The sequence below is a fragment of the Temnothorax longispinosus genome, chromosome 5, assembly GCF_030848805.1.
Source record: "Temnothorax longispinosus isolate EJ_2023e chromosome 5, Tlon_JGU_v1, whole genome shotgun sequence".
NCBI classification, from domain to species: Eukaryota; Metazoa; Arthropoda; class Insecta; order Hymenoptera; family Formicidae; genus Temnothorax; species Temnothorax longispinosus.
The window spans coordinates 14,736,741-14,762,213 of record NC_092362.1 but is presented as its reverse complement, the minus strand read 5'-3'; the positions used below and the strand labels follow the sequence as shown (position 1 = coordinate 14,762,213).

Below are 25,473 nucleotides of genomic sequence, written 5' to 3'. Positions count from 1 at the left end.
GTAATTATGCCCGTATCACACTAGCAATTAGCGATTGCGTTTACGTTTGCGTCTACGTCTTTTGACCAATCAGAACGGAAATCGCCAATCGCACGCGCCAGCAGCTACTTTTTGATTGGTCTAGAGACGTAAATGCAAACGTAGACGCAATCGCTAATCGCTAGTGTGATACGGGCATTACGCGGAAAATATCGGTTCATGTGACCGCACCCTAAAGTCCGTATCAGACTATGGATTGGGATTGAGATTGGATTGAAATTTAATCAATGGCTGCGTTCAGCCGATACTCCGCTAGCCTAGCCGTGAAGTCTCCTTGACCAATAGTAAAGGAGACGAGCTCGCTCCGATTGCTCTGCTACCTTGTGACCGCAATCAGCAAGAACTGATCTCAAAGGAGAGGAAACGAGCGACTGCTCACGATTGCTAGGCTAGCGGAGTATCGGCTGAACGCAGCCAATCAGAACAGAGAAAACTGATCTCAACATTGCAGACATAAGACACGAATCCTATGACTCTACCTTCAACGGAAACGCGCAGTCTATCTATTATAAGTCTATATAGTCTATGGTTATAATAAGTAAACGCGCAACGTTGACGGCGATGTTGACGTTTAATTTATCACGGCGGTCGCTACGTATATACGTTTTAGGTTCAGCGAATAATGCTAGTATCTTTCTCGTGAACGGTGTTTCGCCGCGTGACTACGTCCTCATCGACGATATCCGCGAGCATCTCACCGGCCTGTGAATATGCGATCTTTTTACGTATCAGGGCTTTGCCTCGATGCACGACGCGCCATATTGGTTTGAGGAGAAATATCGTTCAAGTCGGTGGAACCTGCGTGATCGCATTTTTGCATCGCGAATAAATTCCATTTATCGAACGTATTCCGACAATGGAAGAAACGAAGATTATTTATCACATGGACGACGAGGAGACGCCGTATCTGGTGAAGCTTAATATATCGCCGGAGAGAGTCACTCTAGCCGATTTCAAGAATGTTTTAAATCGGCCGAATTACAAGTACTTCTTCAAGTCAATGGACGATGACTTCGGGTAAATATCAACACGATGCATTGACGTTCCGCTGTCAAATTATTCTTTTCATTCTTTTTTAGTATTGTGTGTAATGTATTAAATTATATTTACATTGTACTAGATTTTACTTTGCTAGACATAATGTGAATACGGCTCTGCCTCTACAAATTGTTATTAATCTGACAAAATTTACTTCTTTTTAATTTGTGACAATTTACATGTACATTTACATGTACACACACACTGCTTTGTATAAGTATAAATGTTGAAACTAATGACTTTCTCAATCGCAATTAAAGACCAACAAATATAGTATATCACATACAGATTTTAATAATTATTCTTTTCATGTATCCCAATTTACAAGTCTACCTTTGGCATTAGCTAAAAATATGAAATATATATCACAATTTCAATATTTTATTATCGCAAAGATCTATCACACATATGGAATCCTCAATATGGAACAAAATGCACCAATTAAATTGTTTATTCGAAAACTATTGCACGTGAATTTTACAAAATAATAAGAATGTAATAATAACATGCTTTCGATAAAACAGAGATTGTTCGGTTTGCCTAGACACAAGTCAACAAATTTTTTGGTGTACTGCCAAATCGATAGATGCATGTATTTAAAAAAATGTAGAAAAACAAACATATATGGAGGGGTTAAAGCCATAGTGGAGTATAAGTCACTTTTTTAACCTATCGAGTTAAGTTCATAGATGCAGTCTACACTTGCAGATATGTTGAAAAAAGAAGAAAAAAAAGTGGTCAAAAAATTGACTTACACCACTATGGCTTTTTAACCCCTCCATATATGTTTAATTGTTTTTCTATCTTTTTTTAAATACATGCATCTATCAATTTGGCAGCACAGCAAAAAATTTGTTGACTCGTGTCTGTAGGCAAACCGAACAAGCTCTGTTTTATCGAAAGCATGTTATTATTACGTTCTTATTATTTTGTAAAATTCACGTGCAATAGTTTTCGAATAAACAATTTAATTGGTGCATTTTTTTCCATATTGAGGATTCCATATGTGTGATAGATCTTTGCGATAATAAAATATTGAAATTGTGATATATATTTGAAACTAATGCCAAAGGTAGACTTATAAATTGGGATACATGAAAAGAATAATTATTAAAATCTGTATGTGATATATTTGTTAGTCTTTAATTGCGATTGAGAAAGTCATTAGTTTCAACATTTATACTTATACACAATTACTTTTTCTATTCTACTAGGGTGGTAAAAGAAGAGATAGTAGATGACGACGCTCATCTGCCATGCTTCAACGGTCGAGTTGTCTCTTGGGTAAGATTTAAAAATATCTTTTTTAATAAACACTTTAAATTCCGATAGCTTGTTATGACAAAATAGAAATATTATGTCGTATTATGTCAATGTTTCCTCTTGCTTTACAAGTCAAATATATAGTTGTAAAATATAATAAATGTATATGTATTGGAATGTGTATTAGAACAGAGTAATCTCTATATCTTCACAGAGGAAGACTTCGTTAGATATATTATTTGATGAAACGATACTTTTTGTGTTACAGTTGGTATCCGCTGAAGGTAGCAACGTCTCCGATGGTGCGTCGCAATGTACAGACTCTATGGCACATAGCGAAGCTAAACACGACCGTGTAGATCATACGACTCCTGGGCATGGTAATAGAGGAAACGCTCCGCTTTCACACGACGACACGTTGACGGAAACGGAAAGTATTATAAGTAGTCGACAAGGGCATCACTTACACAAAAGTTCGAGACATCATTCGGAAAAGTATGAGAAATACAATAAATATAATGGTAAGTTGTGTATGTGTAACCTCTTTATTGAACGTTAATTTGTTACAGTTGATTGAACAATTGATTGAATTATTTTACACTTGTAAGATTTGTATCTAAAATAGTTTTAAAGAAATTAAAATATAAAAAGATGTCATGTCAAGAAACAGTAATCTCTTTTACTTTACTCTTTTGCAATTTATTTTACAGGACTCCGGATAAATGGTCATTCGAAACATCGCTCTGGTCATGGATATGAAACTGCTTCTATCTTGAGTTCAGACTTGGAAACGACAACATTTTTAGAATCTGATGATGATGCGAGCAGTCGTATCACGTCGACAACGGGTCGGCACACCAATATGAGTAGCACGATCGACAGGGGCACTCTTGGTAAGAGAAAAATTATACAAGAGGATATTCTTTCGAAACGAAAATTCTTTTAAAAAATGAAATCTTATGGAAGAACGATATCACGCACGAATCTTTTGCTTTATTTAGGCTTGTATCAAATTTGCAAATTCTTCTGTTACAGATCGACGTCGACCGCAAAGAAGACGTCGACACAGATTACCACCTATGTCTCGAACATCGTCATTCAGTAGTATTACTGACAGTACAATGTCCTTAAATATTATAACTGTTTCATTAAATATGGACACTGTTAATTTTCTTGGTATTAGTATTGTCGGTCAAAGCAACAAAGGTGGAGACGGTGGAATATATGTCGGTTCAATAATGAAAGGGTTAGTAAACAGTCTCCTTTAATAACTCGTATTAGCAAGCATCTATAACTTTATCAGTTTTTGCACTGGGATTCTTGGTGTTTTGTTCTATTGACAGTTTCGATAGACTATGTCTAAATTATTGCACAAATTTGAACGTGAAATGTAAACGAGTTTTTGCGATAGTAATTAGAGATATCAACAATCTCTGTACTAAATTACGTGAGAACAGAGCGAATTCTGTAGTTTTTTCTAGTTATGTTACAACTTGTATGAATGTTCCAAAGGTTTTTTTCCATTAAATCGTATCGTTATAAACGCAAGGTATCTTATATAACCATGTGTTATAATGGTGTTCTACTATACCATAAATTACTATACTATACTATACTACAACTTACCTGAAATAGGGGAGCGGTTGCTTTGGATGGTCGAATAGAACCTGGTGACATGATTCTTCAAGTCAATGACATTAATTTTGAAAATATGTCCAACGACGAAGCGGTGAGAGTGTTACGCGAAGTAGTGCAAAAGCCAGGGTAAGACTGTACACTATAGTCGTCTTTATTCTTTGATGAGCCTATATAATTATTTACAAGACATTGACATTTATATTAAGGTAAAATTAAACTGTTATTTCTTGCTTCCCTTTTTAGACCAATAAAACTTGTCGTTGCGAAATGTTGGGACCCAAATCCAAAAGGTTACTTCACGATACCTCGCACAGAGCCGGTACGCCCCATAGATCCTGGTGCATGGGTAGCGCACACGGCCGCTATACGAGGCGAAGGTTTTCCGCCTCGTCCACCAAGTGCCACAACGTTAACTTCAACTTCGAGTAGTCTCGCGAGCACACTGCCAGATACTGAACGTAAGTTGCATTGCAATGCGATAAATTTAACACGTATATAAACTAAATGTGTCAAATTAATTAAAAATAAATTTTTAACATTGAAAGTCGTTTTTAATCCTTGAATAAAGTAAAAATTTTTAACAAATTGCCGAGAATACCGAGTAAAATCCACTTTGAATTAAATGAGATAATGTTTTACTATTTATGTACTGTACCTGTAAGAACTTGATTCCCAAAAATACCTTCATCTTTGAGCACTTGAAACTCTAAAAATATGAATCCAAAAGTCCCACTCCAGAAGTCTAATAAACAAGGCCTATATAAATAGGCTTAATAAATTGTTATGATATTAGACATCTTGCGTATTGTAGTAATAGTTTGAAATATTTTGCTCCAGGACCCTTGGAAGAGCTTCACTTGACAATTCATACCGACATGCCGACAATAGTACGAGCGATGGCTCGACCTGACTCTGGCTTAGAGATACGCGATCGAATGTGGTTGAAAATCACTATTCCAAATGCGTTTATTGGCGCGGATGTCGTGGACTGGTTAAACACGCACGTGGAAGGATTTCTTGATCGACGCGATGCCAGGAAATATGCGTCGCATATGCTAAAAGCTGGCTACATTCGACATACAGTGAACAAGATAACATTTTCCGAACAATGTTATTACATATTTGGTGATTTGTGTTCAACCATGAGTAACATGAAGCTAGATAATGATACGGTTAGCCCCTTGCCTCCGCCAAGCGCTTGGGATATGCCTTATTCGGGGACGTATGCCCCTCATTCGGCGACAGGTTACAGTCCCATGCCATTTAATTTTACAAATGAGCCCACGGTATACGGTTACCATCGAGAAGAAAGCGTGCACAGTGGTTCAGGTAAAGTTTATTATTCCTTATAAATGAAACAATTCTTTGTTTCGTGTGCGCATAAATGTATATGTATGTTACGTATGTATGTATATATGAAACATATATTTCATGTTAGGTGTATATTGATATTGACAGGTGGTAGCAGTGCGGGGAGCGAACGCATTTGCAAGGAACCTATTCACGATCTAAAATCATGTTCTTCGGCATCAGAATCGGAGCTGCATAATCCGTCGGTGCCGTCAATGCCAAGTAAAAATTCCGGCAACGGTAATGGATCGAACGGAAAGAGATCCAACGGGAGCCGCAGTCGTTCCAGTGGTTCCGAACAATCTGTTCAAACGGGAACAGGATCGGCGAATCAGCAGAATCAGCAAGACTTATCTGGTAGTAGACAGTCATTTCGCATTGCGATGGGAAATCCTTGTGAATTCTTTGTCGATGTTATGTAGCTGTTGTAAATAGAGAAAGAGATTCGAGCTAGATATACATATAGTGCAAAACATAAAGCTGAACGCGTTGTGGATGAATACTTTGATAAATAGTTTTATACTCAAGCACGTTAAACTGTCATTCTATGCTTGCAAGGTAAAGATTAACGCTGATAAATGTCCGTACTGAGAGATCTTTCCCCCTTTTCCTTTTTAGATTTTCCATCTTGGATTTTTCAATATTTCCGTTTCTATTTTCGTATTCTGAGATAAACCTAGTAATTATTATGAATCTATCATGCATTCCGATATTCATGCATGGATGCTACCGCTTTTTTACTGTTCAAAGTATTTATTCATTAATTCCGTTTAGCGTATACAAATTTAAATAGGGTCTGAAATTTTTTTTATTCATTCACTTGTGTGTACAGATCTTTATATATTAGCGTTTATATATTTGCATCTTGCACAGTATTTTTTACACAAATCTATTTTATAAAGTTATCTTGCATGTTTTGTAACAGAACGATGTATACGCACTAATACGATTTGGAAGAGTTACGTTAAAAGTCGTGAAATTTTACTCGAGTAAAGAACGAATACGACGACAGCTTTTTATTCCATAGTCTATTTATAACAAACTTTACGAGTGTTTCTCCTTTGTTCGTTCTTCCTTATTTCATATGCAAAATTGACATTTTTCGTTTTTCTTTTCTATCACTTTTTCTTCCCCCTCCTCCCCCCATCTCTCTCTCCCTCCCCCGGCGTTAATAGTAAATGAATATTTAACAATACATATAATTTCATAAAACAAGCAGTTTTATACGTTATTCGTATAAAGTATCAAGTTTACGTATATATATAAGAAAGATATACGTTTAAAATCTTTGGCATATAATATTATGTAATGTTGGTTACATATTAATAAGAATAAACTTGTACTCGAGAGAATGGCCTGAATGAACGTATCCAAGTCAAAGTAAATCGTTCCAAATAATGGCAAAATTTTTACCGTTGTCTTTCTGCATGATGTATGTCTTGAAACGTTTTCGGCAATCTATTTCCATTGTACTCTCTAATATTGCAGAGACGTAATTAATGTCTTTTCTACTATAATGTTTTGTTATCGTATACTTACACACTATTAAGCACGCTTCGTTGCAAGTGTAACTATATGGTAATCGTTACTTTATAGCAGCACGATCGCACAAGGCATAAAGCACAAAAATCAACACATGTAAATAACACAGTTTACCTCAGCTGAAAATAAACTGTTAGGATTTTGTAATAATCCTTCTTTGCACATGCATGTAATTTATACTTGTATAACGGAAAGATATGTATATCTATTAATGTTATTTAATTGATTACGTTTTAGGATTGTCTACGACAATGGGACAACTATTTCTTTAAAATCGAGAGGATATTGTTTCTAAATATCTAGTAATTCAGTCATCCCTATTATTTTGAAAGCATCTTGGTAGCTCTGTCGAAATGTTCGTTCGAAAAGAAAAGAAATGTTTGCGTGCGGAAATTGTTTCACCTTCGTTCGTGCAATTGTCGACTCTTTAGAAACTTTACACGTGTGACAAACTCTTATATTATGTAAAGCTATTACCTATATCGAAAAATAGCATTTGCAATTACGTTATGCGACATTATATTGGAATTCAATGTACATATACAAATTCAAATTACGCTCATACTAAATGTGCCATCTTATCAGTGTTACAAGTATAGAAAGCTGCGAGATTTATAATTTATGTAGATGCTTGTGCAGGTTTACGTTCTTTATTAGATTATGTTTATCGTCATTGTCTCACACACATATATTTTATAATTACTATAATTAGTGATATACACAGATTTCATATATGTTTCATTTAAGTTTTTATGTGTATTTTACGTATCACATCGTCGAGGTGCGTTCTTTCTATTTATGCCTTGCCATTACATTAACTTTATATACCGTCAACTTTATTTACTGCATTTTTATTACGAAAGGAAAGCCTCTTTCTATACTCGACTCGAGCTATGCTCCTATGATAAGAAGAGTTTACTCTTAGTTTGTTGAGTTTACATTACTACCGTCGTAAGCACAAATATGAACTTTGAACCCATGGAATAACTGTAAACGTTAGAACTGTTTCTCTTTTTTCTTTCCTTTTTAATGTATTCACGGCACTATAAATAGCAAGATGTGTCTTTAATTTTATCTGCATGTATACTACGATCACTTGTATAGAGCAAAGGAACAGACGATAGTTGCTGTGCGTTCAACGTTTCACTGTACGACGGGACAGTAACAACCAAATATAGCTTCACGTATATTTATTAATAATTCGCATATATTCAAGTATATATTCAAAGTCTATTTATAAAATATTTGTTACAATGTAGAAATAAATTATTATTTGAACGGAAAGATTGTTTTTTATCCTTTGTTACATCAAGTCTTTTGTATTTTATCATTTTGTTACTCGTCGTGAAGCTATATTTGCAATGTAAACGTCATGCAATTTTTCTAACTGTAATATACAAAATGTCGCATATTTTTAACAATTTTATTTACGTGAACAATTGTATCGACTAAAAGTAATTTTATATAAGCGAAGAGTGTATAATACAATTTAATTCGAAAATTAATTGCTAAATCTCTTATTTTTTAATAAACGAATGCATTTTTATTTTTTTGTCATAAACATGCGAAAGATTGCATACGAGTCGATTGCATTCGACTTTAATTGAATTATACTGATTGTGAGTTGTAATGTACGTAAATATTTACATAAACAAGTACAGATGACTTGAAATATATATATTTCACATTATATGTACACACACAGCACACACGTGTGTGTTATATATTACGTAATAAAAATCCCACGTCTAACTTATGTTGCAGACAAGTAGTAATGCAATACACTTAATAAATTGTCTTTTTACAACGCACTAATTATCGCAACGCACTAATTGCAACATAATCGCATAGACAGAGGAGAGTTCCGTGTAGATTTCTAAAATTTTATGAAAAGTTTCTCACTTTTTCTATTTGCATCGTCTTCCTGTCTCAAAGAGTAGGAAACTTGGGTTTTCAAATATTATATCGCTAGTATTGTACATACATTGCACCACACCTCATTGTCAGATACATAACTGAGTCATTTTTGTGCCTTGTGCTGCTCTGACGAATGACGCAGGGCGGCGTATGCACGAGGAGAGTCATACACAAACTAGTGATTTGGACAACAATAGCAGAGACGATATCTGTGAGTGTATTTTTATTTTATCACGACACGTAATGCATATTCAGTATAATTTTCTCAAATTCTAATAATATTATACTTTTTTACGCTCAGCTTACAGTGAAATTAATCATTGTACATACCATGGTTGAAACTGTTTTACATCTTCCATAAGCTCATATGTATTTAATTAGAAATATTATTTTGATAAGCTGGTTACACAAATAGCAGATAATTATATCAGTATATGTGATTAAACATATGTCAATTTGGAATGCCTTTCGCAAATTTTATAGTAAACAAAATCGTGTGTTAGGTTTCATTGATTTTGTCTAGCGATATAATGTATGCTTTTTTCATTCCAGATGAGGAAGACATTTTGGAATACCAGTTTTTACACAAGTAAAGCCCTTCGTTAAAATATACATACTGATGATAACGCGACCAATCGAACGATTGATCAAGGTATATTTCCATTGACGGTTCAACGTTAGTTGAATGGAAGTAGCACACGCGAAACGTATATTTATATATTTAATAGGCCAATTTTGATAAAATATCATAGAAAGTAAAAAATATTAAAACTCATAATTATATGATATAACGACTATACATAATAAATTATGGCCATAAAGGTCATCATGATAATTAAAGTTTGTCTGACAATGTTGCTACACCCATATAATTCTCCGTCACTTGACGTTTACAAGTTTCTCCTTGAGAAAAGCGAGGGACGAAGAAGAAGATAAAGAATGAGTAAAAGAAGATAAAACAAAAGACAGCCGCATATATAAATTGAAGAAAAAGCGATACGATATTAAAAACAGGGATAAGCAAACAATGTGAACTATATACATACGCTACCGCTCAAAAGTATTTACTACCTTAAATAAATTTGATTAGAGATGAGTTTATTAATGAAATTTTAATGAAAAGGTCAATAATTTGCTACATATCTTTATTGGATAGGTAGTTACATGTTATTCAAGCAACGTCAAACAATGATTTAACAAAAAAGTAATATTATTTAGAATTTTCGCCTCATCAATGTTTTTTATTACAACCTTAACACAGTTTACGCATCCTGTTGATTAATTTTGTAATTAATTTTTGGCTTCAAAATACACCAACGCGATGATCTCGGAAAATGTATTTATTATTTAAGATTTTCCGTACGCAAAATAATCTTTACTTTAAATCAAGAGACACGGTGTAGTGTCTCGCGCCAAGTACACGTTAAGTTTACTGCAAAAAACTAGAATTTTTTCTATTATTTTCTGAGGTGGCAAATACTTTTGAGCGGTAATGTATAAGGGAAAAAGTACAATTATTTCATCGCATCATCTCATCATATTATAACCGAGATCGGTTTCCGAGAGTTGATGTGCCTTTTCCTATCCCCTTAAATTTTAAGTCGTACAGATCAATATATCAATATATTATCGATAACGATGTGTAAATAAATCGTACAAATAGAATTATTTTTGTGATTGATGAAAACATTTCCTATTTATATTTAACATGATATATTTATGTATGCAAGTTGCATAGAAATCAATCGATGTATATATCAATCTATATCCTAATTCGAATCAAAAATTTCAAAAATTTTTTTTAAACGTTCATCGAGTATGTTAATCGATTATTGTCGTCCTCTAATCGCGATTTTATTATATATGCGTACATATAATTGTGCTACAGGTATAGCAAATATAGCTTTCACTTATTAACTTTAAACAAAGTACAATTTCAAAGTTCGATAAATTTGCTAAATCAGCTTAAAGGTGACCCTTAGGCCCAGTTTTACAAGTGTACGCAAGCCCGCGTTACGTTCCACGATTCTCTCTCTCTCTCTCTCCTCCCCCTGCCAGCGCGAGATATCTTGAAATAATATACAAAGTGTGTCCAATAAGTGCATTAAAAAAAATATGTATTTCTCCATTATTTTATACATTTCTAGGAAGCCACTGGGTATCTTAATTTAAAGAGTACGCTTAAGCGTAAACGATACGTTTACAATAAAAAATGTGCTCGGCAATAGCAAATATGATCGGAATAAATCGTATCGATACATGCACACGAACTATGTATTGTTTATGTATAATGTTCGCGGCGAACAGTTCGCCACATGTTTTACCACACCGAGCATTTGCTCACGGGATTCATGGGGGAACCAAGAGGACAATTAAAGACCTGAGCAAAGTCTTTCGAATTGGAGAGCGTGCCGATCACTCGAAATCTACCGGGCGAATGTAGAGCTGTTTTCAACTTATTTCTCGTCGCTTCAGGACGCATCGAACCACACCACACTTGAGCAAAGTTCAAAAAAAATAATTGTTTACCCGTCGCATTCATTCCGGGTAAGGTCTCGTCTTCCCTTTCGTTCAAACGCAGCCATCTCTCGTACGCCTGTACAAAGAAGACTTTGTAAACTTTTCAATCGTTGAAACTAGAATCTTTGATTCGAGTCGGAGAGGAGAGGACAACTTGCGAAATTACTCTAAAGGCCTGTTTAATGCCGCCATTATCAGCAATATTTTCCCCTTGCGTATTAACACCGTCTATCTGCATTCCAACTTCCGTCACGGTATAACGTGCGTATTGATCTACGAGAAGGAAGACGACTCGATTATATGAGCAATAGTGAACGTTCCCTATTAGTAACGTGGATCGATAACATCTATTTGCGTGTTGCGATTGATCAAAGAGAGAAAATTTTATCTTTCCGTAGGTACCAATGAGACATTGCGCTCGCCGGTGAAAACCATCGATTGCTTCGTCTTTCCACCACCTATGAAGATTCCCATCTTTATCGAACAATCTACCTTTATCGTCAAATCCATGAGTAATCTCGTGTCCGATCACGACACCAATCCCACCGTAATTTAAACTTCGCGGAAAAAATCTATGATAAAAAGGAGGCTGCAGTATGCCCGCTGGAAACACTGGAAGACAAAATGAGAGAGGGTTTTACAAGAACAGTTTGGGGAAACTAATTTTTAAAGCGCAAAACTGCGAGAGAAAAAGTATATAGAAATAGAAATAGAAACAGAAATAGAAATACAGATTCTTTCTCTTAAATGACAGTTTGAAACTTACTTATCTGATTTTTGTTGCGACTGTAGTAAGCGTTTACGACCGCTGGTGCAGTGTTCCACAAAGTTTTATTAACAGCTCTGCCAAGGCGAGCTTGTTCGACTCTGGTCAAGTGTCGCAGGATATTTAAAATATTCTCAAAGTACTTGTCTGGTCGAATTACAACCTGTGTTAAGATAATATTAATTGTAAAAAAAATATATAACAATTTATGTTTTATTTTGTAACATCCTTATTTGATTGTTCGAAAATTGGCCGTCTGCGCGGCTCAATGAGAGCAACGGCTAATAAGAATGACAGACGGCCAATTTTCGAGCATTCGAATAAGAATGTCAAAAAATAAAATAAAAACTTGTTTATTGAAAATTAAAAGTTTATTAAAAGTTACAAAAACAGTAAATCAATAATATTAATAATTCTATATTAATAATTCATCTCTCCATTGTAATTATCCTCCGTTACGTATATCGTTATAACGCGGATGTGTCTTAACAGATATTATATGTACAAATTTTTATATTTATAAAGGTATATTACATCTTTGTAACGCTCGTTCAGTAGATGTGACTGTAGGATAAAATCTGGATAGCCAATTCTCAGCGACATAGCGTTTACTTTTTCAGACGCCAATCGCTTCGTTTCGTCGTCGATCCAACTGGTTTTGTCTAGCAGCTCTCTAAAAGATCGCTGTATCTCTCGAGTCATCGATAATGTCTGCAATGTCGATAAACAAATAAAACATGTCTCCTCTGGCTCGAATCGTATTTAATAAAGATATAAATATTCATCCATTTTTACTTTTTCTCCTTCTTTTACAAAAGTTACACTAATTGTAACTCGCATCAGCACACATGCTCAAGAGTGATGAGCTAAGATATATTATACTTACGTCGTTTTTACTGTTTTCATCGAAATGCTTTTTGACAAACATTGCACCAACGGCCATGTCCATGTTCGAATTGACTTGAGTTACACAGTTTTTCCATCTTGACGGCGCTTGTTCTCTACCGAACAGAATGTAGTAAAATTTTTGCTTGACCTCCTGGAAACGATCGTCCAAGTTGTTAACTCTGTGCCGCACAAATCTCCATAAAAGATAATTTGCCACTGTTCTGCGAAAATAATGATTGCTCGTAATGATTGCTTTATATGGAGAGGTAAAAACCAGAGTGTGATGTAAGTCAAATTCTTTTAAATATTTTCTCGTGTGCATAGATGCACAATCTGTACAATATATAAATTGCAGAAAATATTTAAAAAAATTTGATTTACACCATTGGTTTTTACCTCTCCATACACATATACATACATACATCTGCATTAAGAATGCAAAATGTAGGAAGGAAGGAAGGAAGGAAGGAAGGAAGGAGGAGAGGACCAAAGTTGCAACATGTAAAATCTATGATGCACCTAGGTTGCGTCTTTGAAAGTAAAACAACCAAATCTTGGATGTATTGCAACGCGAAGACGACAACTGGCTCGGAAAAGTGTATCGGTCGAGCCAAGACGATCGACAAATAACGGCGCCAATCGATTTGCGGCACGAGTGCTCTCAGTTCACCTATACTCATTCGTCGATAAAGTTCCGAAAAATTTCGTCTTTCGTCCGGTGACGATGTAATCTACGAGATTCGAGAGCAAAATAATCGTATTGTTGAAGCAAACAACGTAAATGAATAAATGCAATGGTGCGAGAGAGAAATGGTGAGAATGCACGCAGTACGTACCGATGCGAGTTGCGTTTCGAATTCAATCAGCTCTTCGGCGTCAATCGTCGCATTACTTAGGGATGCGCCGAGTAAGATTGCGATTCTCATCAAGTAGTCCTTGTAGGCCTCTAGGTAAATTGCGTTAAACGGTTGAAGGAAATAATCTCTCGTAGGAAGCCCGAGCGATGTTTGATCAAACTGTGAACGAGATGTTTCAACAAGATGTTTATGTCTTTGTTTCTTTGTGATATGATACAAGGCATAAGGTCGAGGCCAAGGCACGATACAACGGATTCACCCTCTGTTACCTGTATCACGTACTTGTCGCTGTTTTTAATATCTGGACCCACCCATTCCGAGATCAGTACGTCATTATTGTACAATCGAAGTTGCGCGGTCAAGAGGAGCCAGTCGAATTTGTCGGGATCCCAGTCTGGCCTTAAAATCGGCCAGCCACCAAGTTCGTCCAGAAGCCGGATGAGTGGTTGCTCCATACGTTCCTCCAAGATCTCTAGCCATATCCTTGCCACGTTCAAAAAGCTCGCACGAATAATAATCAGCTTGGTCTACCAATTAAGGTACACTACCAAGGTAGTGCACCTACTTACCGTAATTCATGCAGCTTTGAAACAGATGTTTCGCCTTTACCGTAGCATCGTCGCCATCTAGCTCATCGGCGTCGCGCGGTATCGGATCCTCCAGCAATTCTCTCAGTACAGAATCCAGCGATTCTCTGAGCATCTCAAAAGTATCGTAGCCGGCTTTGTCTTTTGGAATAGGATTACGTTTCGCCCAATTACCACAAGCGTACTGATAGAAATCCTGACACGGATCCACGCTCTTATCCATGTACCTCAGCATTATTCGAGCTACGTTCGACAAGCGACACTCCTTTAGTTTATCTTTGACTTCGACTCCCTTTCATACGCGTAGTATATTTTCAGCGAGAAATGTCAAAAAAGCCGAAAGAAAGAAATTGTAACTCGAGGTGAGTATATATGTATATATATATATATATATATATATATATCTCTCTCTCTCTCACCTCGAGCCTCTCTAATACTTGTAGCGTTTCCTTCGCCTTTCCAGAATGTACGAAGATCAGGCATTTGGTCGTCCTTGATCGTAACGTGTCCGTCGACCACCGACAACCACGTTTCGTTGATGGAAATGGAGAACGAGTCTTCCTCTCCACGGGTCTTTCCTCTCATCTCCGATCCCTCTTTCGATCGTTTCTCAACACCTACGTCCGCGAATCTTAAAATTATTAAATGGCATCACTTCAACCTTCTTTCTGAATATATTGAAAAATTCATCACGATTGACGATTCAATTGGAATTCGAATTGGACGAGAAGAATTTTGAATCGAAAACATTGAATCATAGATTATAAATCACGTATCGATTTTTAAGCATTATAATACTGACTCGGAATAGCGATAGTTACACTTGATTCCACTACTTTCATAAGTATCGCCATCAGCTTCTTCCTCCGGATAGTAATCGCCTAAGAAATTGTCTTCCTCATCGATGTCCCGCGCGTTGTTGCTTTCGATCGTGTCGCCAATCTTCTGCACCTATGCAAAATTTAGTGACACAATCGAGAGAATCCTTCGATCGAATTAATCACTTACGCACGCGCACATCTTTGGATTATGATTGTGTATATCCCGTCGCATACTAAAATAGTACAGGAAGCGAGAGGTAAATGTTCAATTCCACTTATTTTTATCTCTACGCGCACAGATTATACTTTTGTAATCTCTTTCTCTTTTTTGCGATGTCGCGCGTATTCGATGATAGATCATCGCGACGAACGCGAGTCCCCAAAAAATATAATTACAAGTTGATGATGTTGTCGAAAGATTCTTTTTCCAATATATAAAGCGTAAAATGTTACCCGAGTTTATATATATCTCAATATATATATATATATATATATATATATATATATTGAGATATATTGAGATATATATTGCAAATACTATTGAGATATCATTGAGTGTTTTGAACAATTTATTTCTGACAGCTGTGAAAATTACCGATAATGATAAGCAAAGATTTGCTAAATTTTCTAATAATCATCAGCAGGGCATCACCCGCCTTATGTACCTCGATTCTGTCGACGTACGACCTCACGCTGTCTGAAGCCGAGAAGGATCTCTCCGATGTGTCATTTTTCCTATCTGATTCTTCCCTCGAAGGAGAATCTGCCAATTTGCCGTTAGCTAAACGAACATGTGCACGAGACGAGGACGTTGCTCGATCGTCCAATTCGAAACCATCCCTCGTGTGATTCTCCTGAAAAGGATCGTGTCGTCTTCGGGATATTTTCTTGCCACTTGTGGCGTGTGTGGATACAATGATTGCAGACGATGCAAGGACACGGGGGATAAAACGGGAAGAGAAGAGAGAGAATGAGACAAGGCGCGAAAATGTAACACGGTAGAAGGAACGTATATATAGAAGAAGGGGAAAGAGAGTAGGATTATTCTTTAATCAGAGAACCAAATTTGGTATCTTGAGCCCTGAATTTGTTTGGAGATTAAGTACCCCGTCGATGTCTCGTTTGCGTCGGTGGGGCGATTGCGATCGAAATGGAGGATGCGTGTCTACAGGCACGTAACTCGTTTTCATATCGGGATGCAAAAGTCGATCCTCTTCTTCGCTTTCTTCCGCCGTGCGTTCTACGTCGTTGCGACTGGTAGCTGATAACGTAATTTAATCAGTTCTTGAAGGGCGTTCTTGAAGAACGTACGGTAGAGAGTACGTTTTGACAACTTTTTTTTTTCAATCTCTCTACGATGCGTCAAGAAAATCAATATATTTTGATTTTGATTTAAAATGTATACTCTTTTACATTATTACTGTAATATTTAGCTCATGTCTATTATTCAATATAATGATAAACAGTGATGAAACTGCAGATAAAATTTTTTTTAGCTTTGCAACGCGATATCTTACTTGACGTAAGACTACGAAATACCATTAATTCTCTGCACAAATATAAGTAATATCACATAGATTTGGTAGATTTGAGCCCATCATTGAAATGGAAGCGTTAACTAGACATCGTTATGTCTATCTATATGTAATATGTATACAACGATGGAAATTAAGAGTTTTAAGGAACTTACTCCAGAAAACGTCATTCTCAATTTTTACTTCTTTATCCTGTTCCGGCATCTCATAAAAAGTGGAAACCGCGCGTGAGTCGGAGGCTTTGGTTGTGGCTTGAAATCGCGACAGAGCGATGAACACTATAGTAATCGGCAGCAACACGGCAGGTATGAGGAGCATCAGTTTGATACGAAAACGCCGCGCTTCACTTCCGCCGGTACACCATCTGACAATGGGTTTTGCAAAAGGTTCACTCACTTGTTAAAAATGTGACAACTACTTGTTGTAGCGAAATGTACAGAAAATAAAACATGAAACTTGTCACACACTTGAGTCTACCGGTTTCCTTATTGATGGCCAATCTACACGACGGACACGGTCCACCATTGAAAAAGTCATCGTCGCTAAATCGATTCAAGTTACTGCCACTTAGCATTTTCTCTGAAAACAATTGAACGCGCCTCAGTTGGACAAGATTGATCTATTGTAATATCACATGCCATTTGCTGGAGAAGAGAAAGAGAGAGAGATATGAAAACATTAAACATTTTTTAGTATAGACACCCCGTAGGATAGAATAAATTTCACCCATTTCTATTGAGTCCGTGTGAATACGCGTGTACGCGAATACAACGAAATAAAAAAAAATATTTCTAATCTGTATAAATATAACAAATTGAAGCTCAACAGTTCAATGGCATGCAATATAATGCTTCTGCAGTTATTCTCCGCAGAATTTTGGCTCCCTATATATTAATAATAATAATAATTGAATGTTGATGGTAATAAAAAGATTTAAAAATGCTTTCCTATAAATTATGGAATAGAATAGCTGTTGAACCACTCCCAACTGAATTCGACTAAATTCAGCGAGAGCCTCTCACAAGTCAGAGGAAGTATAAAAAAGAAAGAGGAAAAGGAAACCCACTATTGCGCTTATTCTTATAACTTTATAGCAGACTCGAATTATTATACTTTCTATTCGGCTTATTTCTTAATAGCAAATTGGCCAACACTGTACATGCACGCGTATATATGCTTTTATAGATTTTCAGAGAAAAAATTATACTCTGGAGAGAACAAAATCGGAAAGTCTGCCAATGCGGAGAGGGAATATACGAGCCTGCCGAATCCTCGCGATGTATAATACCTACCTAGTATATGTATATCCAATTGTTCAACTTACTCTCGTGAACAATATACGATTGCTTATCCACTACCAATTACGAGCACAAATTCTGAACGACAACATATGTACTTTTACAATACGTAAGCACGAAACTTTATCCGAAATCGGCGACTGACAAACGAGACGTTAAATGCGCGCCAAAGTCGAATGTCGACTGGACAGATTATATTAGGTGCCCGTTCCCGAGCGGAGCACGAGTATTAGCTCGTCGAGTGCGCGAGTCAGCGCGACTGCCTACGTATTATTGCGAGTTGCGAGAGCGAATCTCTATCAGGCAGTATTTGTGCGGGAATAATTTACATACGTAAGGTCGCCCATGTCCCATGCCCGTGTCGCCGTAAGTCGCGACTCGTGACGCCAATCGCGAGAGTAGCAACCAAGTCGAAGAGACACGGCTTGTACGCGGCACGCATACGTAGAGAGAGAGAGAGACACACACACATACACACACACACACATATTTTACACGCGCTCCTTACGTCGAGTTACTCGTCAATCGACCCTAATAACTTGCAGTTATCGTTCAATAACACGATACGTCATATTTCACATTCTACGCGCGACCCTATCGTTATCGAGTCCATCTCGTTGTCGCCGCACCGATCATTCTCCATTCCAACTTGTAATAATATCTTCCAACGTATTATTTAAAATAATACAGAAATACACATACGAGACATAATGCCGATAAAATTGATGACGGGATACACTTTTTTTTGGTTTGATTTAAATTTCAATTAAAAATTGTCCCTTGGAATTTAGTTTGGAATTAGAATTGAAATCGTTCTACTTTCGCTGTCGCCTACTAACTTTCATTACTCTCCTTTTCGTCGGGGTAATCATCGTAGCTGGGTAAGATGTTCCAACGAAATCTATTGTAATCGTTTACGCTTATCTTCCGTGGGATGACCTTCATAGTTATTAAAGTCCCCGTCCGTCCGTGACAGAACTGCGGACACGCAGTTAATGTCTCGATGATGATACATAAGTGGCATTCATGATAATTTCTGTCATTGAAATCTGAAATTGTTCGACGAGATATAAGATACGAGAGATATAAAGATTTATGAGATTCTAATTACACTCGATGCTACGAATTAAATTGCCTTTCTTTTCCTCTCTTTCATTTCTAAAGCCATTTTTCTTAATGGCACTCTGCACGGCATAAAATTCGCTTGAATTTTCTACAAATTTAAAACTACTTTTTATAGTTTTAACCAACACACATGAGTAATCTGAAGAGAGAGTGCCGAGAAGTATGCTACGACAAACATCACTTGGAAAAATTGAAAAGCGGCAACTACGACTTGAACGAGTTGCCTCATATAGCATCTAGACTAGATTCTAGACAGAAATTTGAGCGCATCTCCATCTCGGAGCACGTTGAAAGTTTCAAGCTTCAAATTACTACAAATGTGAAAAAACTGGGTAAAGCATGTGGATGTGACTTTTAATTTGTGGAACATTCGAGACATATGTTACGGAGAGAATTGGTGTTTGAACGAAAATGGTAAAAAAAATTATCGTATTTGATGCAAATTGATAAATCTTTAAATAATTTTATTGAAACAATTTTATTAATTAAAGCTTATAAAAATTGTATGTGTACTTACACACACTGATACATTTAAACTCTAAGAGATGGCTATAAAATTGTGGCTACGAGCATCATTTATACAGTTTTGCCGATTAAGTGCAAAATAGGATGGTCCTGTATACGATATCATTGAGCTGCCCAGACATTCCTCTCCAGAGTATAAAACGGCGTACTGAAATTTATACATATGTGTGTGTAAAAATTAGTCGATGTATACAATCGATCGCAAACTGACGCATATAATTAAACGATAACCAACAATAAGAACAAATGACAACGCACGTTGTTACAATCGTTGAAATAAACCGTGATTAGATGAGTAAATAACCATTTTGTGACAATTTTAGTGTTATCGCGCGTAAAATGTCGAATGTTAACGGACATGTAAATGTACGAGCACCGTTTCATTATTCGCTATAAATTACCTGCCCCTTTGTAATCGCTCGTAAAGGTGCGTCAAGACGAATAAATAAGCGACCGTTGGACATCTTGTACACTCTGCATCCGATCAACGGATTTCTATGTTGAAAGCGGAAGTTACACGTCAACACGCCATTGTTGAGTTCGCGCGGCTCCTCGTTGATCCAATGAATCTCCCGTGTTATCAGAAAGTCGGTGTATAACGCTGGGTGAGTTGTGCCACCCACCTACGTCGTAAGAAGAATACTATTAGCAAGTTTTAATTTATTTTCAATAAAATGTTACAATTCCGATTTTCTGTCACATACCACCATAATGGTATTAGACTCCTGATCCTTGCTAAACACGTAATAGGGCTTGAGACAGCCGGAAATTTTACATCCTTGCCCTATCGTCCGTTTGTGAATGCCATCGTGTCTACCTATCGGCAGTCCACTATCCAAATCTATATAATCACCAGGTTTATCTTTTATATACTGCAACAGTGTTATAAAATGATTGTCATCGTCATCATCTTGTTTTAATCTTGTCGGAAGCACGCGGCGTTAAGTGGGGAGAAACGTATCTCTTTTACCTCTGAAATAAAATCCTGAAACTCACGTTTTCCCACGAAACAAATACCCATGCTTTCCTTCTTTCGTGCTATCTGGCGCAATCCTATTTGTACGGCCATCATCTTTACGTGACTTTTCAAGTAATTTCCAAGAGGAAACATGCAACGTCTCAAAGTTTGTTGCGGCACTTGGCTCAGGAAGAAAGTTTGATCCTTATTGCTATCCTGTGCCTGTAACAAGCACACGTCTACAGAATTATAATAGTCGCACGCTATCGTTAAGTTGCATTAACGAATATTTAATTAATTTCACTTGACATAGGATACTTACTGGTGTTCGCTTCATAATTCTCTAGATAAGGTCCAAAGCTCGTTTTAGCGTAATGACCCGTTGCAATTGCATCCGCTTGAAATCTGTTACGTGCGAGATGGAAAAATTTGTCAAACTTGATGTTCTTGTTGCACAAAATATCTGGATTTGGAGTATAACCATTCTGATACTTTTCCACCAGATCACTGGAAAAAAAAGAAAATTAGAGATGAGTAAAAATGAGGCTATCCTCGTTCGTGCGTGAAAATGCCAAAATGTCCAAAATGTACCTAAAGACCTCGTTCCAATATTCTTTGACAAAGTCGACCTGTATCAAAGGGATTTTTAATTTGTCGCAGATCCATCGAGCATCGTCGTAATCTCTCTCGACCGCGCACCTTCCCGTTTCATCTCTAATGTCCCAGTTTTTCATAAATACTCCAGTGACGTTGAATCCTTAAAAAGAAAAAAAAGATATCTATTTCAAGGTCTATTCTGGAATTATATTAATCTACAATATATTGATGAAAGAGATAAAGCTACATTATTAAGCTTATTCTTCATTCTTACCTTTGTTTTTAAGTAGAAGAGCCGCCACGGCACTGTCGACACCGCCAGACACTCCCACAACAACATTTCTGATCGTCTCCATAGTCCGTGGAACAATTCAATTCATCGAGTATATCAAATAGGTTGTTTCTTTTCAGGGCGACACGCTACTCTTTAAAGAAATTAGTCACGTCGAACAATGATCTCGGTCGCTTCTCAAGATCAAGAGTGCTCAGGGCCACTTATAGGTTAGGACTCGCGAGAGTTCTGAGACTGTTGTGAGACGACTTGACGAGTGATTCGAAGCCTCGCGCCTGAGTCGTCATTGGTCGCGATGAGTCGCCGAGCAAAGTCCGTCGGCCAATCCACGCGTGGCTCTCTCAGGTCGGCGACCAGTCAAGCTCATTGACAGATAAACGTCCAGCAATTACGACGCGCGGTGCGGTGCATCTCGGGTCGGGTGTCTGTGTCCGTGTGTCGCGTCGCAGCGTAAGCAACTGCGACTGCGAACGTGGACGTGGACGACGCGGCGACGCGACGAAAGTGCGAAACCCGAGGAGAAGTGCCACGAGTGCCATTAGGAGGCCTCGTGTGCCATATATCGAAAATTGCAATGTCACCGACGCTCTCGCGAGCAACGACGCCGCGCAAATCGCGCGATCCTGTCGCCGTCGCGGCAGCGGGCCATTTTGCCACATTTTGCGCAGTTGCCATGACCCAGATTACAATGGGGGGTTTGCTCGTCTCTTGGAACAGCTGGGTGAGCCGTTGGCTCAATGGCTCACGTGCGGTCGCGGGTCGCGGGCAGGGAAGCTACTCGCCGCGTGCCGCTGGTATCGCGCACGCCTCTTTCTGCGCCCTGCGCCACTCGGAGCAACGACGGCGACTCAGGGCCGGCCGCGGGCGCGTGTTGCTTAGGTCTTTTCGATGGTCCTCTTGGCGCCCCCTTGACTCGCGCGAGGCCGAGGAGCGAGATGTGATCGAAATTTAAAATTTAAATGTGAATATATCGAGAACACGCGTGCACGGGCCAAGTTCCCGTACGTTCGTAATTTTCATGCGTATATGTAAAAAAATGATGACCGTAACTGAATTTGCGAGATCGTTATTCCCCCCAGCTGCTCTCCGATCGATTCCTCGATTTTCAACGCGAAACTCTTCGCGAGACCAAAAGGGAAGACGAGAGACAGAAAGAAAGAGAAAGACCGGCCAGATTCCGTTGACTCGAGTCTCTTATTGTTTTTATTGCTTCGCTCGACCTTCTATTGAGATTGCTTCTATCGAGTTCGGCGATGACAAACGCTCGTACGCGCACGCACATTCGCAACGCCGCGATCACGAGCTCGATACTCTCGCAACTCGGAATTGCTCGGAATAGCACGCGCGTTCCAATTTCAATTTTCATCAATTCCAATCCGCTCGCGCATCGTCGGACATCGTTGGCTCCGATCGACGGTGGATCTTCTGGCGACGCCGACGAGACACGAGACCCTCCGTGACCCTCTATCCTGGACGAGGACGAGCATGGCGTGGACAAGGGTGAACGGGCGTCGCTCGTCGCGCCACGGCGGTCGCGGTAGTCGCGGATGGCTGCGGATTGCGGATGGCCGATGGCGGCGTCGCGAGTCGCGAGTCGTGGGAGGCGGCGAGGCGCTAGCCGGTAGCAGCAGCAGCAGCGGCACCCGATGCACCCGAACCCGAGTGGTTGGTAACAGAAGAGACGCCGCTGATCGCGCCAATACGCTCCTGCGCAGTGCGCAGTACATTCCCCCACTCTCATCTCCCGTCTCGCTACTCCCGCCGTCCCGCCGTCCCCGCCTCCCGCTACGCGACCAGTCGGTTCCTTGTTTGCCATCACAAAATCCAATAGTTTGCCTTGTACCATCGAAGGAGTGAGGGTGCGCGCGGTTCGGCGCGGTTTCACGTACGCGTCTTATGGAAAAGTGCGGTGAATCCGACGACGAGTCCTCCGGTGTAACGCGCGCCTCTCGTTTACGCGAAAGATGTACATTATTCCGCGTTTGTTTACCCACACTACGAGATTTCGCCGTTGCTGAGAAATAATCTCTCTCGTTCGCTCGCTCGCTGGCTCTCTCGCGCGCGCGCGCGCGATTATTCGTGGAAGAGCGAGGAACATAGTGAATTCCTACGGGGCAACCGGACCGACCGGCCCCTTAAGGCTTTGTCGATTTTTTGGTCGTGGAAAAAACGGCGAACCAAGGAAGAAAGAGAGGAAGAGGAAGGTGTGGAACGTACAGAACGTGCGAGAGAGGGGACAGGATCCAAGTATATGAGGAGAAATAGAGTGAGAAAGTAAGAAAGAGAGCGGGAAGAAGGAGAGAGAGAGAGCGCTCGCGCGCGCGCGCGCACCGTGCCGTGTCGTGTGTGCGCGCGGATGCGTACGTGTGTGTGTGTGAACGGAGCGGGCGCGCGAACGCGAACGGAAGAGGAACAGAGAGAGGCGGAGACGATAAAAGAGAGAGAGAGGTGGAGAGAGAGAAAAGAACTCCAACGTAAGTGTAAGTAAGGGGTCGATTATACGCGTTGAGAGGCACGACCGCGAGGGAAGAAGCTGGTGATACGAGGCAAAGGTGCCTCCTTCGGCGGCGACGGTGGCACGGCGACACGGCGACGGCGGCGGCGGTGGTGGCGGCGGCGGCGGCGGCGGTGGCGGTGGCGTCGGTGGCGCTTCGCGGAGGAAGTGACTGCACGCGGCGCGGACGTACGCTCCTGCCTACCTACCAACTCGAGTTCGCCGAGTTTGCTCCGGGAATGCGTTATGTATTTACGTAGAATATTGCGTAACGCAGCACGGGCCGGCTAGAGTGTTTGAAAACGTGCGGCGTTTACGGGGAACGCCGCGGCATAGGCCAACGCTGAACGCAGCCTGGGAGAGTGTATAGGGTGGCCGAGAGTGTTGACTGTGCCGGCGCAAGTTTTTCGCGCGTGCATACGCAGCAGGAATCCAACCCGGCCATCGACGCGATCGAAAGTTTCGGGGGAGCCGGAGGCCGGAGGAGAGTCGGCGACGCCAGTGTACGGACTCACGGCGACGACCAAGGGACATATCTCGACCGCGACGTCACCGTGTGTCCCCGCTCGTGTCCCTCGTCGTGCTTCTACGACGACGAAACCTACGTGGGAGATAGGGACGCGAAACGTGTTTTCTCAGATGGAAATTGGTATGGAGAAAGAGAATGTGAGGGGGAGAGTGAGAGAGAGAGAGAAAGTGTGTGCAATGTGTGTGTGTGTGTGTGTGCGTGTGTGTGTCTGTGTAAGAGAGAGAGAGGGAGAGAGACGAAAGACGCCAGTCCGTCCGTCCGTCCGCTTGCGACCGCAACGTCCGGGACATTTATCTGCGTGTTCCTCATCTTCGTCGCGTGTCCGATGCGATTTTTTTCACATACGCCGCGTACGCGCGGCACCGCGTCGAGAACTCCGCAACGGAGCTCGATCTGGCCTCTCCCTCCCCCCCTCTCTCTCTCTCGTAGCTATAGTACGAGTTTACAATTTATTTTTGTAACGCGCCTGTGTCTCGAGGCTCGCGCGTTGGAAACGCGATGATAAAACTTGCTCCCCTGTTTCATCGCAAAATTATTGCCGTTTACGTCTCGCCGAATCTCCCCACCGCCACGATAGAAATGTACTTTTACGCGTGTTCGTCCGATTAGCTCCAAGCGATTATGAAATTGTTCGACGAAATCGAGGAGTAGAGTTTCTTTCGGTCCTAGAGACGTCTAACCTGACTTGATGCACTTTTCACACGTTGCATTTTTCTATACCTTTCGAACGTCATGTATGTATGTATGTGTGCACAACAGTATATCGTCTTTTAATCGCGTATAGGATTTAATCGCTTGGAAATGTATAAGCTGCCAAAGAAATTTGAATAGGCTTTCACGTATAATTTAATCATTTTTTTCGATAATCTCCAATAAAATGATTAAACGTTAATC

At 39.5% G+C, this 25,473-nt stretch overlaps 4 protein-coding genes across 15 annotated transcripts in view; 2 read left to right on the top strand and 2 right to left on the bottom strand.

Annotated features, from left to right (window-relative positions):
* Nucleotides 1–562: 562 nt before the first annotated feature.
* Nucleotides 563–10,452, top strand: Dsh (Segment polarity protein dishevelled). 3 transcript variants are annotated; one of them, XM_071778315.1, is made up of 11 exons: nt 563–1,056; nt 2,292–2,361; nt 2,609–2,861; nt 3,051–3,233; nt 3,376–3,586; nt 3,976–4,104; nt 4,222–4,436; nt 4,816–5,307; nt 5,437–5,685; nt 8,930–8,998; nt 9,340–10,452. In XM_071778315.1, the coding sequence occupies exons 1-11, from the start codon at nt 896–898 to the stop codon at nt 9,378–9,380; spliced, it is 2,073 nt and encodes a 690-aa protein (XP_071634416.1). In that variant the 5' UTR covers nt 563–895; the 3' UTR covers nt 9,381–10,452. The 3 variants fall into 3 exon arrangements, with proteins under 3 accessions (XP_071634416.1, XP_071634415.1, XP_071634417.1); XM_071778314.1 differs by lacking the exon at nt 9,340–10,452 and having other exon boundaries at nt 8,930–9,143; XM_071778316.1 differs by lacking the exons at nt 8,930–8,998; nt 9,340–10,452 and adding an exon at nt 7,108–8,626.
* Nucleotides 10,453–10,887: 435 nt separating this feature from the next.
* LOC139813051 (neprilysin-4) lies at nt 10,888–18,785 on the bottom strand. Of its 4 annotated transcripts, none has more exons than XM_071778307.1 (17): nt 18,393–18,785; nt 17,229–17,340; nt 16,917–17,125; nt 16,333–16,487; nt 15,892–16,080; nt 15,208–15,356; nt 14,825–15,036; nt 14,388–14,648; nt 14,088–14,290; nt 13,798–13,977; nt 13,481–13,692; nt 12,960–13,182; nt 12,608–12,784; nt 12,074–12,236; nt 11,710–11,919; nt 11,474–11,580; nt 10,888–11,383 (listed from the first exon to the last, which is right to left on the bottom strand). In XM_071778307.1, exons 1-17 carry the CDS (start codon nt 18,529–18,531, stop codon nt 11,108–11,110), a joined length of 3,177 nt encoding a protein of 1,058 aa, XP_071634408.1. In that variant the 5' UTR covers nt 18,532–18,785; the 3' UTR covers nt 10,888–11,107. The 4 variants fall into 4 exon arrangements, with proteins under 4 accessions (XP_071634408.1, XP_071634409.1, XP_071634410.1 ...); XM_071778308.1 differs by having other exon boundaries at nt 14,825–15,022; nt 15,227–15,356; nt 18,393–18,783; XM_071778309.1 differs by lacking the exon at nt 18,393–18,785 and adding an exon at nt 18,054–18,368.
* Nucleotides 18,786–18,967: 182 nt separating this feature from the next.
* Nucleotides 18,968–22,772, bottom strand: LOC139813055 (mitochondrial tRNA-specific 2-thiouridylase 1). Of its 2 annotated transcripts, XM_071778318.1 has the most exons (8): nt 21,539–22,772; nt 21,259–21,424; nt 20,990–21,174; nt 20,680–20,906; nt 20,414–20,581; nt 20,111–20,332; nt 19,702–19,857; nt 18,968–19,108 (listed from the first exon to the last, which is right to left on the bottom strand). In XM_071778318.1, exons 1-7 carry the CDS (start codon nt 21,618–21,620, stop codon nt 19,723–19,725), a joined length of 1,185 nt encoding a protein of 394 aa, XP_071634419.1. In that variant the 5' UTR covers nt 21,621–22,772; the 3' UTR covers nt 18,968–19,108; nt 19,702–19,722. The 2 variants fall into 2 exon arrangements, with proteins under 2 accessions (XP_071634419.1, XP_071634420.1); XM_071778319.1 differs by lacking the exon at nt 18,968–19,108 and having other exon boundaries at nt 19,632–19,857.
* Nucleotides 22,773–23,414: 642 nt separating this feature from the next.
* Sin3a (SIN3 transcription regulator family member A) overlaps nt 23,415–25,473 on the top strand; it is a 21,746-nt gene continuing 19,687 nt past the window's right edge. For 3 of the 6 annotated variants that reach the window (XM_071778303.1, XM_071778304.1, XM_071778301.1), the window contains exon 1: nt 23,494–24,699. The gene's annotated coding sequence lies outside the window, so the exon portion shown is untranslated. Of the gene's footprint in view, nt 24,700–25,473 lie in introns of all 6 variants that reach the window. The other 3 variants (XM_071778305.1, XM_071778306.1, XM_071778302.1) reach the window with 3 other exon arrangements.